The following is a 12,821-nucleotide window of genomic DNA, read 5'->3' on the forward strand; positions in this document are numbered from 1 at the left end:
AAGGCAAACTCTCTGAACAAACCAGGATCTTTTGAAATTCCTCCTGGGCAGAAATGTAGGACATGTCCTGGATAAAGGAGGACATCTGGTCACCCTGGTAAAATGGAGGACGTTTTGACATTGCTCCTGGGCAGGGCTGAAATGTAGGCCTTATCCTGGATACATGTGGTCATCCTACCAAAAATGAAAGACATTTTGACATTCCTCCTGGCTAGAAGGTTCAAACATATGACATGTCCTAGAAAAGGAGGACATCTGCTCATCTTACACAAAATGAGGACATTTGGGAAATTCCTTCTGAGTAGAAATCTGAAATGTAGGACGTGTCCTATAAAAAGAGGCCAGAAAAGAGTTAAGCCTTGAGTTCTGGGCCCCACAACTTACTCTAACTCCCAGAATTCCATAGCCTTGAGCCAGAAAGGAGTCAAACCTTCGGCTCTGGGCCCCACCACATACTCCACCTTCCAGAATTCCACAGCCTTGAGCCAGAAAGGAGTCAAACCTTGATATCTGGGCCCCACCACATACTTCACCTCCCACAATTCCATATTCTTGTGCCAGAAAAGAGTTAAAGCCCTGCCAAACCGGGTTATTTCTCCAGTGTGGATGCAGCCTGAGGCAGCCCTCAGAAATTGGTGCCACTCCCATCCCTCCCTCTCCTCCTCATCTCCTTTTTGCTGGCCTTGCGCCAGCACCTCCCCCTCAGGCCCCCAGTCCTGACTTCTCTGTTGCTGGTAAAGGGAGGCTGGGCTAAGGAGGGAAGATGGAGAGAGAGAGAGAGAGAGGCATTTGCGAGGCGAGGGAGGGCGGCACGGGGCCCCCTTTCGCTGGAGGCCCGGGACAGAGCCCCCCTGCCCCACGGTAGCTACGGCCCTGAGTTTTAGACTTGGAGGAAAAGTTCTGAAATGAGAAGGGCTATAAAAGGAATAGAAGTCTGGAAAGCAAGGAAGGAACTTGGAGAAGAGTCATAGGACAGCCTTTTTAATCAATAGTCATTGCACAACATTGCTTTTCTTGGGCAATGAATGTCTTTTACAGGACCTCCCAAAGAAAGATAGAGGTGGAGACTGGCCAAAACAGGGGCAATCAAGCACTCAACCCATTATTATTATTATTATTATTTGGCAACAGTGATTACCATAGTCAATTTCTAAACTATTTCTATTATCTAATCATATCTGAAAGCAGTGTAGATTTTTTAAAAAAGAAATTTAACAAAACATTAGAACATATTAAAATGTTAACAATAACATATTAACTTATCAACAGAAGCAGTAATAAAATAAAATATTAAAGATATGATTCTCCGAATACAATTATCAAACTGGACATCAAGTAGGTTTTTGCAACTGTATTATTATGCAATGAAGTTCTATCTCTGTATTCCATGTTTGTAGGACTGCTGCTTGTAGGCAAACATAATTTATCCTCCTACTGAGAATAAGAAAGGCAGGAAGAAGAGAGAATAAATATGTTCTAGTCATGGTAACACACCGCAAAGGTTACACAACTGTCATTGTTTTCTGCTGACTTGGGAATCAAAGTTGTTCGTTAATGATGCTATATTATTTCCTGCATAACAGTGGTGAAATCAACACAGCAGTTACTATGCTTTCCAAAATCAATCACAATACAATATATTGCTCACTTAAAGCCTACTCTACTAGCTTGTATACTTACTGCATGAATAATAAGTCTGACTGGCATTCTAGCACAAGTCTTGTTAGTTAGTTTCAGTGGGAGAGCTTTCCAGCTGCCAGATGGTAAGTCACCAAAGTCCAGATGGTTTGTCTTTCCTGCTTCCACCTGGTAGCAAAAAAAGCAGAAAAGGACAGTGCTTTCAGTAACTGATGCATATAAAACCACACTTTGTACAGAGAAGTACAGTGCTACCTCGGGTTACGAAATTAATTCGTTCCGCGGCGCCGTTCGTAACCCGATACATTTCGCAACCCGAAAAGGCGCTGGAAAGCCGCTAGCCGCGCTTCCGATTTGAATTTCGCACCGAAATTAATTTCGTAACCCGAAAAATCTTTCGTAACCCGGAACAGTTTTTTTAAATCTAACTTTTTCGTAACCCGGAAATTTCGTAACGCGGTCAATTCGTATCCCGGGGTACCACTGTAAACAGGTATTATGGAAAGGTAACCAGAATAGAGGTTCTAGGTGTGCCTTCTTTTTAAGAAAAAGCCAGTCATCCATGCTCTGGTAGCATCTGTTTGGACAATTACAACGAGTAATATGTAGGGCTATCCAAAAAACACCAACCAAAGTAGGAAACAATGTGAGAGAAGACTGTGGCCACTGCACCACTTCAATCATATCGTGCAAGTCTTTAAAAAAAACAAAAGCAGAAAAATCTACCAGCAGCATAATCAGTTTTTGGATATAAGAAATGCTAACATTCACCATTAAAGCTCCAAACTACCTGTAATCCAAGTACTTGGAGTGGCTTCTCTGATACCAACTAGTCCACATATATTCATGAGCCCATACATATTCATGAGCCCATCTCTAAGGACTGTCTTTGAAGTAAGGTTTTCACACACACAAAAAGCTTTGGTCCATTTGGTGTAAATGTTTTAGGTGTTAAGCAAAAATTGAATATCTCTACATTTAAAACATCTACATTTAAAAAATGTATTTTAACCTGACTGAAGTGTGCTGTTAATTACTGTTCCCTTTGTGTGTTGTACAAACATTATTGTTTGGTCTTAATTTTGGGAATCTTTGATAGATGGTGATATACAAAAGATTTGAACAAGTACAAATTACATATTTATCAGGATTTTTTTACCTCTATGTCCGGATTTTCAGCAACTGCATTTACAATTACCCTAGTAGATAATGCCTCTGCTTGTATTACTGTATTTGCATCTGCAGAAAATGGCCAAGAGGCAACACTAAGTACACACTGGAAGACTCCTGCCTGACAGGGTAAAAACAGCATTTTTAGCTCTTCTGTAGTACAAGGTCCTATGACCGTTTTGTTCTTAAACAGCAGACATTTATGTTTCTGAGGTTCCACCTAGAAAATGACAAAAAGGATACAAAATATATATTCTATAGTCATTAGAGATACAAAAACTTAGAAAGACATTTATGGGTATAAAGTTACCTACTTTTCCAGTTTTTGCCCTAATATATATCATCCTATGCTTTGAATGTGAGCAACAGACATAAAACTTCACCACAAAAAGGTATGGTAAAAGTTTGAAAAACAGGGATCAAGACAGTGATGGGCAGGGCTGATAAGCTGAAATATAAGCTCTGTATTGCTCACTTTGGTCAACTTGGAACCCTATCAGTATCCACGTATTCTTTCCTCAATATCTTCAGCAGTATGAGATAAAAAGTACTAGACTTGTGAGTACTCCATAAAATTGTATTTATTTATTTCCAAGATTTATATCTCGTCTTTCTCCCGCAGTGGGATTCAAGGCAGTTTACAATATATTAAAAATACAAGGTTAAAACATTGAATACAAAAGTTAAAAATAAACACTAACAACAAAAACATAGCTAAAACAGCCTACTTCAAAGCAACAATAATCATAAAACATAAAAAAAATAATTTAACCTAATATATAGCAAGATTGGATACCTACCTTTTCACCATTAAGCATAATACTAAGGAGGCTGATGCTGACTTGTAGCCACCGTTCAGATGGATTAAGAATACTAAGGACTGTGTGTGAAGTCAGTCCTACACAGCATGCAGTAGGGAACTTTACTTCTGCTGGGACTTTCACACGTGCTAGGAAAGAAAAAGAGAATCCAGCAAACTGTTTCAGTGGCCCATGCTTTAAAAAAGTTACAAAAAGGGTGTGTCTAATTTCACATTTATTTTGTTACCGTATAATAAACCGGAAGCGAAACTAAGAATAGGAGTGTCTATTCCACGCCTGTTTCCTTCCACTATAACCTTCACTCCAGTTACCTATTTTATTACACTTACAGCTTGAAACAACAATACACATCATCCACTTATAACACTGTTTTGCCAACTTGCCTTAAGGTAGTTTCCCCCAATCTAATGACCTCCAGATGACTTGGATTTTAATTTCATCAATCCTGGCCAAGATGCCCAATGGTCACGAATTTTAGGTGCTGCAGTCCAAAACAGGCAGAGTGGAGGGAGGATAATCTTTAATTCTGTATACTAGCATAACATATCTTTACATGGCAAAATTAAATGCAAATTCCACTTAGGCCAGGGATGGGCTGCTGCAGAGACTACATCCCCATAATACTTCCAGCTTATTTTAAAATTCACTAAAAGCCGTCCATCCAGGAGGGAAATTTTGCCACATTTTGGGGTCTCCTAATGTGCCAATGGCATATGTTATCAATCTATAAGAAAAATTTAAAAACACTAAGTTCCAGACCACATAGTTACTAACAGATGAATGCTGATATTTAGCACTTCTGAGAACTGGGAACTATGCCACTGCTTGGGGGGGGGGGGGGGGAGGAAGCAACAGTACCACAGTACAGAGATACAGAGTCTGGGGTAGGTTATTAAATGACTCACTGCTCAAGCAAATTGTATAAATTAGAACAGAAAAACATTATGGGCTGTAGTTTGATAGGTAGTTCCAAACAACCTATAGTTCTTTTTTACTAACAAAACTGATCCACTGAATTCTGCTCTGTTCCTATTAGAAAACTAAGTTTGGGATATATGACCTGTGATTTAACCATCCCACCAACTTACCATAACAGCTAGATACCCATTTAGTCAAAAATTTACCTTTAGTAGGAGGAAAGGTCTATGAAAGTAGATAAAGAGACTACAAGCAGCAGTCGGGAGAGATCTTATAGCAGGGAAGGAATTATGTGTTCTCTTTCAGATGTCGTTGACTACAATCCACAACACTGCTTACCACTGGATTTGCTGATTATTCTTTCGTTTGAAACAGTTTTAGTTTTATGGATATATCAGTCTTTGTAACATTATTAATTGGGAACAGTACTATATTGGTTTAAATCAAATGCTAGTCCCACCTAGACTAGACTAGCCTGAAATTAAAGGGATTTAATTTATGACTAATAGGTTTCATCTACTTCATTTACTAGATAGGTTAATGTTGGATATACTCATTGTCTAGAATAAGCTGACAACGTAGATGGTAGGTTTGTTTCATTTGTATGAGACACACATTCTGTAGTATGCATGTGTGCATATATTTATATGCACACATGCATACTACAGAATGTGTGTCTCAAACAAATGAACAAACCTACCATCTACGTTGTCAGCTTATTCTAGACAATGAGTCAGTCAAAGTGGAAATACTGGTCAGCTAAGGAGTTTGAAAAATGGGGACCAAAAATCCAGGTAAGCATCCATTTGATCACCCACTTTAGAAAATATTACTGAATAAAAAATAATTGACATACCAAATCCAGATTGTACAGATTCCTCCCACTGTCTAGCTCCACCAGCAGCAGCTGTTTGGCCTGTTTTTGATGGATTGAAGATATTCTGGTTTGATGAAAAATTAAAATGTGAACTTGTACCTAACATTCCGGGTGTCATATCTGTACGTAGTGTCCATCCAGGAAGCAATTTGTTTTGAGTGTGATCAAGAGGGATGGCAGAATAAATAAGTCCTGCTGGAACACCAAAAACTGGAGGACAACCAACATGATACTGAGGCAAAGCAACATTTGTGTGAGACTGCAAGCTTCCCAGATAGTGCTGGGCAAATGGAGTGCTTGTAAGGGAACAGCCTGTAAGCAGGGTTGGAATTCCAGAAGATGCTGGTGGAATGTCTGAAGCAACACCACTGGATTTGAAATTTGTTCTATTTTGACTTTCTGAAATACAGCCATCTAAACCAATATAAGCAGGTGTATTTTTTAACAAGGATAGCCTATGTGCCATGGTTCTACAGTCCTGCTGTGTTGCATGTTTATCACCTTGATTCAATTCCTTATTTGGACAATTCTGTGTAGACTCAGCTTTACTTTTAGGGGGAAGCTCTCCAGATGATTTCTGGTTCTCAGATAGACAGGTAGGTTTTGCAGATTCATATACTTCTAACTTCTTAAGATGGTTTATTATACTGGTGCTTCTTGATGGATAGATTTTATTTTTCAGAGGATCTTTTTTTCCATTTTCTTGTTCCAGAGATGATGTTGGACTGGTCCAAACTATTGTTGTGCTCAACTCACTGGCACGATTACTCTAAACAGAAGACAGTAACATTTTTATTAGTATTTACAATATATAGTCATCTTAAAATCAGTAATGATGCATTAGAAAAGTATTTTTTCATACACTAAGACTAAAAAAACTATACTATATAATACAAATATTCTAATTTTAATAACAATATACTCTTTAAAAATTACAGTTGCCCTTCTATTTTTGCGAACTTCGAATCCATGTCCCTCACCCGTTCGTGGGCAGCAAATTAATTGTAAAAATGTTACTAGTTGAATTATTGCAAAATTAAAAGGATGGAAACATCTATTCCCCTCGATTATGAAACGGAGGGGGAGAAAATGGGGTGTGAACCCATGGTGCACACCAGCAGGTTTGAATACCAGACGTTTTTAGTTTTTGCCGGGGGGGAGGGGGGTGTCTGGAACGGATCTCCCATGAAAATGGAAGGGCTACTGTACACAATTTTTTAAAAAATTGTGACTGTTAAAAAAATCCTCAAAATGGCAGCAATAAACATACTGGCTGCTCTTACCCTTTGACAGTATATGTTCAACTTCTCACAATTAAGTCTGCAGTCTCATGGTACTTCTAGACAACTGCAACAGTAGCTATGGTCTAAAACACACTGCAGAGATAATCCAGTTTGAGACCACTTTAACTGCCCTGGCTCAGTACTAGAAAATCCTGGGAATTGCAGCTATTGTGGCACCAGAGTTCTCTGATAGAATAGACTAAATGATTCACAAAATTACAGTTCCCAGAATCTCTAGCATTAAGCCAGGGCAGTTACATAAGTCTCAATATAGACTATTTCTGCAGAGTCTTTTGGACCTATATCACCAGATCTAGATCTGCTGCTTCACTACACACACACACACACACACACACACACACACACAGAGCTAACAATGAAACAGGGAAGCAGTGAGCCACGTAGATTTAACAGATAAAATTATTTTAATTCAAATTAAAACAAACGTTGGGTACTTACCGTGACATGTTAGTTTCCAGCAGATGAGGGTCCTGGCATCCTGTAACCTGGGTTATGCACCTCCCATTCGCTCCTGTAGGCAGGGACAAAAGAAGACCAGCCCCCTATATAAGGAGGAGCAACCCCCTCTGGGCCTCAGTCAATGACAAGCCAAGCGAGAAGTCAAAGTAAAAATCAAGAACTGACCTTTAATAGGTAACATGAAAAAAACTACATAAAACTGAAAACCTTAGGGCCGTCTGTGGGGAGACCGGACCCATAGCCAATAACAACGAGCAATCAATCAAACCAGCTAAAGAGAAAACAAGGAAGGTCGATCAGCAGGCCGAGCTGAGCCACAGTGGCACCAAGGGTGGGCAGGATGCCAGGACCCTCATCTGCTGGAAACTAACGTGTCACGGTAAGTACCCAACGTTTGTTTTCCCAGCAGAGAGGGTCCTGACCTCCTGTAACCTGGGATTTACAAAAGCCCTCGCCACAGGGAGGGAAGGTGCCTAGTCAGACTCTGAGGTCTCAGCGACCACCTGCTGGAGGACCCTCCTGCCGAAGGCCGCCTCAGCGGATTGGAACATGTCTAGCTTATAATGTCTCACAAAGGTAGAGGAAGACTTCCAGGTAGCTGCCCTACAGATCTCAGCTAGTGGGGCATTAGTAAACAAGGCGGCTGACGTGGCCGCACTCCTGGTGGAGTGAGCCATGATCCCCTCTGGAGGGGAGAGGTCCAGGGCCCTGTAAGATTCCACAATGCAGGTCCTTATCCACCTGGCCAGGGTGGAGACTGACACCTTTCGCCCCCAGGACCCCTGACGGAAGGAGACAAACAAGGCCTCCGAGGACCTAAATGGCGCAGTCCTCTTGATGTAAACCTTCAGGGCTCTGCGCACGTCTAGGGTGTGCCAGCACCTCTCCAAGTCCCTCTGGGGGTTGGGGCAAAAGGAAGGCAATAGGATGTCCTGAGAAGCGTGGAAGGCCGAGTTCACCTTCGGGAGGAAGGTGGGGTCTGGTCGTAGACACACCGAATCTGGTCTGAAGATACACAAGTCCTTGCGGACCGACAGGGCCCCCAATTCCGACACTCTCCTGGCCGACGTGATGGCTGTAAGAAAAATGACCTTAAGGGTAAGGTACCGCAAGGGGATCTCACGGATAGGTTCGAAAGGCTTAACTGTCAGAGCCTTCAGGACCGTGTGGAGGTTCCAAGTCGGGAAGCGATGGCGTGTAGGCGGGGCCCTGTTGGCGGCACCCCTCAGCAGTCTCCTGACGTGCGGGTGGGCAGACATGGCGGCAGCCTTCTTGTGAGGTAGCACCGACGTGATAGCTGCCACCTGTCTTTTTATCGTGTTAGGCCTGAGTCCTTTTTTGATGCTGTCCTGAAGGAACTGGAGCAACTCAGGGACCGCAAAGCTGAGGATGTTAATGCGTTTCAGCTTACACCACCTCTTGAAGGATCTGAAGGTCGCCTCGTAGATACGGTTGGTTGAAGGTCGTCTGGAAGCCAGGATGGAGTCTACGACCTCTGATGAGTATCCGCACCGGAGTAACATGAGGCGTTCAGCCTCCAGGCGTGAAGGTTCAGCCATTGAGGGTCGGGGTGAAGAACCTGGCCCTGACTCAGGAGATCCCGACGGTGTGGCAAGGCCATGTGAGACGACGCCATAGTCAGGATCTCCGAAAACCAAGCCCTCCTGGGCCACGCTGGGGCCACCAGGATCACCTCGATTTTTTCTCTCCTGACCTTGGCTAGCAGTCTGGCCAGGAGTGGGAGCGGAGGGAAGGCATAGGTCAGGGTGTCTGGCCACTGAAGGTTGAGAGCGTCGACGGCCTCGGCCCCCTCCGTCTGGAACCTTGAGACAAACCTGGGCAGTTTGGAGTTTATCGGAGAGGCGAACATGTCTATTTGCGGGTGGCCCAGCCGACGCGCTATCTGGAGGAACACTTCGGGGTGAAGCCCCCACTCGCCCTGGTCGACCTCCGTCCGGCTCAGCCAGTCCGCGACCGTGTCGAGCTCTCCTCGAAGGTGTTCTGCCTCAATGGCAATCAGGTTTGTCTCCGCCCAGCGGAACAGAAGCCGCGACTCGGTCATTAGATCTCTTGACCTTGTACCGCCCTCGTGGTTGATGTGAGCCTTGGTTGTTACATTGTCCGTCCTGACCAGGACCGACCTGTTTGAGACAGTCTGGTGGAAGGCCAGCAGGGCCAATCTCACCGCTCGTAGTTCTAGTCTGTTGATGGACATTGTCTGTTCTTCGGGGGACCACTTCCCCTGGACCATCTGGTGTCCGCAGTGAGCTCCCCAGCCCCTCAGGCTTGCGTCGGTAGTAATCTGGACCTTCCCGGGGGCCCAGATCAGCCTCCCCTTGAGGACCGCCGGGGATCTCCACCACCGGAGGGAGTTGCGAACCTGCGGGCTCACCAAGATCTTGAGGTTGGACCTCGATGCTATAGCCTCTTGGTGAGGCAGGAGCAACCACTGAAGGGGTCTTGAGTGGAACCTGGCCCATGGTATACAGTCTCTCGCAGCTATCATGAGCCCCTGAAGGTGCGCCAGCAGAGAGATCTTGACTCTGGGAAGAGACAGGGCTTGGTCGACTGCCCTGAATATGGCCCGTGTCCTCTCTGGAGTGAGGGAGATGATACTCTTTTGAGTGTCGAGGCATGTCCCCAAGTGTTGGATCTGGCGCGCTGGAGTGGTGGAGCTTTTGGCGAGGTTGACTAGGAAACCGTGGACCTCCAGGGAGCGGAGGATCTGGCAGACATCCAACTGGCCCTGTCGGAATGACGGCGAACGTATCAGAAGGTCGTCCAGATAGGGGTAGACGTGCAGCCCCTGTGACCTCCAGTGAGACACTAAGGCCACCAGGACCTTGGTGAACACCCTTGGCGCCGACGCCAGGCCGAAGGGCAGCACCCTGTACTGGTAGTGATGGTTGTCGTAGGCGAACCTCAGGTAGCGCCGGTGGTCTGGGTGTATAGGGATATGAAAATAAGCGTCGCGCAAGTCTAGAAATGAAAGAAAGTCTCCTGGCTGGATGGCCTCTAGCATCGACTTGAGGGTCTCCATTCGAAACTTTTTGCAGACTATGTGTGAATTGACGCCTTTCAAGTTTAGAATAGTCCTCCACTTCCCATTCTTCTTTGGGACTAAGAAGAAGGTAGAGTAGCAGCCTGTGAAACATTGTGAGGCCGGGACCTCTTCTATGGCCCCCAAATGGAGCAAGTCTGTGATGGCATCCAGCAGGAGGCTGTGTTTGGCTGAGTCCCTCGACCTTGGAGATGGGATGAACCTCTCTCGGGGTTGACGGAAAAATTCTATCCGGTATCCCAACCTTAAGGTGTTGAGAAGCCACTGATCTTGAGTGGACCGTTGCCAACTCGAGACAAAGTCTTTCAGCCGGCCTCCCACTGGAGGCGCCCCGTCATTGTGGTTGTTGTTGATGTTTGCGGGGCCCCCTGTTGTTTCCGGGCTGGCCTCTCTGGTGGAAGGATGTCCGGGACTGCCTGGGCTGTTGTTTGTTGTCACCCCAGCGCTGACCGAACGGTCTGGAGTCTCTGGCCTGGGAGGGGGTAGAGGGGGAGGAGGAGGGGAAAGGTCTGGAGGAACGAAAAAACTGTTTCCTAGCCCTAGGCCTGGCTCTGGTGTCACCCTTACGTCCCCCCGGCAAGGCTTTCTTTTTATCCTTGTCCTCTACCAGAACCTGGTCAAGAGACTCACCAAACAATTTTGCCCCAAGGAAGGGAGTGAAGGCCAGATTGTGTTTTGACCTAGCATCAACGTTCCAGTTTTTGAGCCACAGCTGGCGGCGCACGGTGACCGCGGCTGCCTGGGCCTTGGCACAATATTGGACTGAGTCCAGGGTCGCGTCAGTCGTGTAGGCCGAAGCCAGAGCAATCTTATTGAGGCCCTGTCTCAGATGGGGCTTGTGGGAGGGCACCTCTTGGAGGAGCTCTCTCGCCCATGTGAGGGCGGCTCTAGCCACCATGGACGCTGCCGCCGACGCCCTAATTGCCACAGACATGGCCTCGTGGGCCTTCTTGAGGACTGTCTCTGCTTTCTTGTCCTCTGGGATCTTTAGGATGTCCTCCCCATCCCTGCAGAAGACGGCGGAGGACACAAGGGCAGACACGGGGGCATCAACGACCGGGACCTGCAGCCTCTCCATCACCGCCGGCGGGAAGCTGTATAGTCTTTTTATGGAGCTAGGCAAGGGGCCTGACGTGGCAGGCTTGTTCCATTCTGACCTAATGATCTCCATGAGATTAGTGGGGCACGGAATCTCGGCCAAGGTAGGGGTGGGTATAGGGAACAGCCCCTCGCCCACCCTGGGCAACTCAGACTCTTGGGGTGGCTTGGCCTCCACTGTAGGAGCTATGGCCAAAGTCTTGAGGGTCTTATTTAGAAGCCTGGGGAAATCCTCAGACTTAAAGAGACGCGCCGAGGCCACAGGGGGCTCTGCAACGCAAGCCTCGTCGTCTCCTGAGAGCTCGCCCTCTTCGAGGTCATGGCTAACCTCGGCCTCATCCTCTGCCTCACCTTCTAGGTCATAAGGGGCCATGTCGGTCTGAGGGCGGCGCCGCTCGATACGCCGGCGTCTCCTGGGTGGGCGCCCTGTGGCAGCCTCGGCCTCAGAGTCCGAGAGGGAGACCTCATCTTCCTCTCTGGGTCGCTTGTGAGAGGCTAGCTCCGCGCCCCCCTGGTGAGCGAGGAGCAGCTCCGCGGCATCGCGGCTGCGACGGGGGGAGGCAGAGGAGGGAGCAGCCCTGACGCCCTCAAGATGGCGTCTCCCGGGGTCGCCACTAAGATGGCGGCCCCCGCAGACCTCCTCAAGATGGCTGCTGGCCTCGGAGTGGCCAAGATGGCGGCGCCCATCGGGCCACCCAACATGGCGGCTCCCATCGCGCCGTACAAAATGGCGCCCGCCCTCTGCTGGCGCACGCGCATCCCTGAGGGACGCCTGGGCGGGGGAGGGAGGATCTGCCTCCGCGGCAAATTCGAACTGGTGGGTGGCCTGCGGGGCACCGAGGCCCACTGCCCGCTGCTGGGGAGGCTGCCCGCTGGCCTCGCGCGCAGAGGACCATGCCTGGAGGCCCGCAAGATCGGCGAGCGGCCAGGGAAGGGCCCTGGGACTGGCCGCAAGCGGGAATTCTCCGCAGCTGTAGAGGCTCCGTTTTGGTCCCTGGCCTGCAGGGACTCAGCGGAGGGGAAGGCTGCGGTAGCCCCGCCAAGGGGCGGCAGGGGCGCGGGGCCGGGAAGGTCCCTATCCAGAAAACCAGGGGGGAGGCCTCCCCCCCCCCAACAGGCTCGCCGCCTCTCAGGCGAAAATGGCCCTCACGAACTCGCCCAGCTCCCGGACCGCGCTCGCCTCGTGGAGGCTGGGACTCGCCGGGGCCTCTCCCAAGCCTTGGGGACTGGAGCGGCCCGGGCGGAAGGAGGGGGCCTGTTTGGAGCCCCCTGGGGCCAGGGTCTCGACAGGCTGGGCCCCAGGCTCTACCTCTGACGCCTGCTCCCCCAAAGAGAGCGGCAGACCCTGCACTGGGGAAGCCCTTCCCTGGGGAGGCCCTTCACCTGTGAGCCTAGGGTCCTCTGCCATAGCCCACCACCAAGAGGGGGAGAAGGCAGGGAAGAGGGAGCAGGGAGGCCAAGGACAACAAAAACAA

General features: G+C 47.9%; 1 protein-coding gene across 7 annotated transcripts in view; it reads right to left on the minus strand.

The window, feature by feature from the left end:
- Nucleotides 1-12,821, minus strand: part of LOC149317180 (centrosomal protein of 192 kDa-like) — an 82,925-nt gene that overhangs the window by 40,667 nt on the left and 29,437 nt on the right. For 6 of the 7 annotated variants that reach the window (XM_089516983.1, XM_089516979.1, XM_089516981.1 and 3 more), the window contains 4 exons: nt 5,404-6,193; nt 3,609-3,757; nt 2,798-3,028; nt 1,681-1,806 (listed from right to left, as the gene is read on the minus strand). In XM_089516983.1, coding sequence (XP_089373109.1) covers nt 1,681-1,806; nt 2,798-3,028; nt 3,609-3,757; nt 5,404-6,193 — 1,296 coding nt within the window. The remainder of the gene's footprint in view (nt 1-1,680; nt 1,807-2,797; nt 3,029-3,608; nt 3,758-5,403; nt 6,194-12,821) is intronic. The other variant, XM_089516985.1, reaches the window with a different exon arrangement.

This window comes from Sceloporus occidentalis, unplaced genomic scaffold, assembly GCF_023333645.1.
Source record: "Sceloporus occidentalis isolate IW3139 unplaced genomic scaffold, rSceOcc1.0.p SCAF_3, whole genome shotgun sequence".
In the NCBI taxonomy this organism is placed as follows: Eukaryota; Metazoa; Chordata; class Lepidosauria; order Squamata; family Phrynosomatidae; genus Sceloporus; species Sceloporus occidentalis.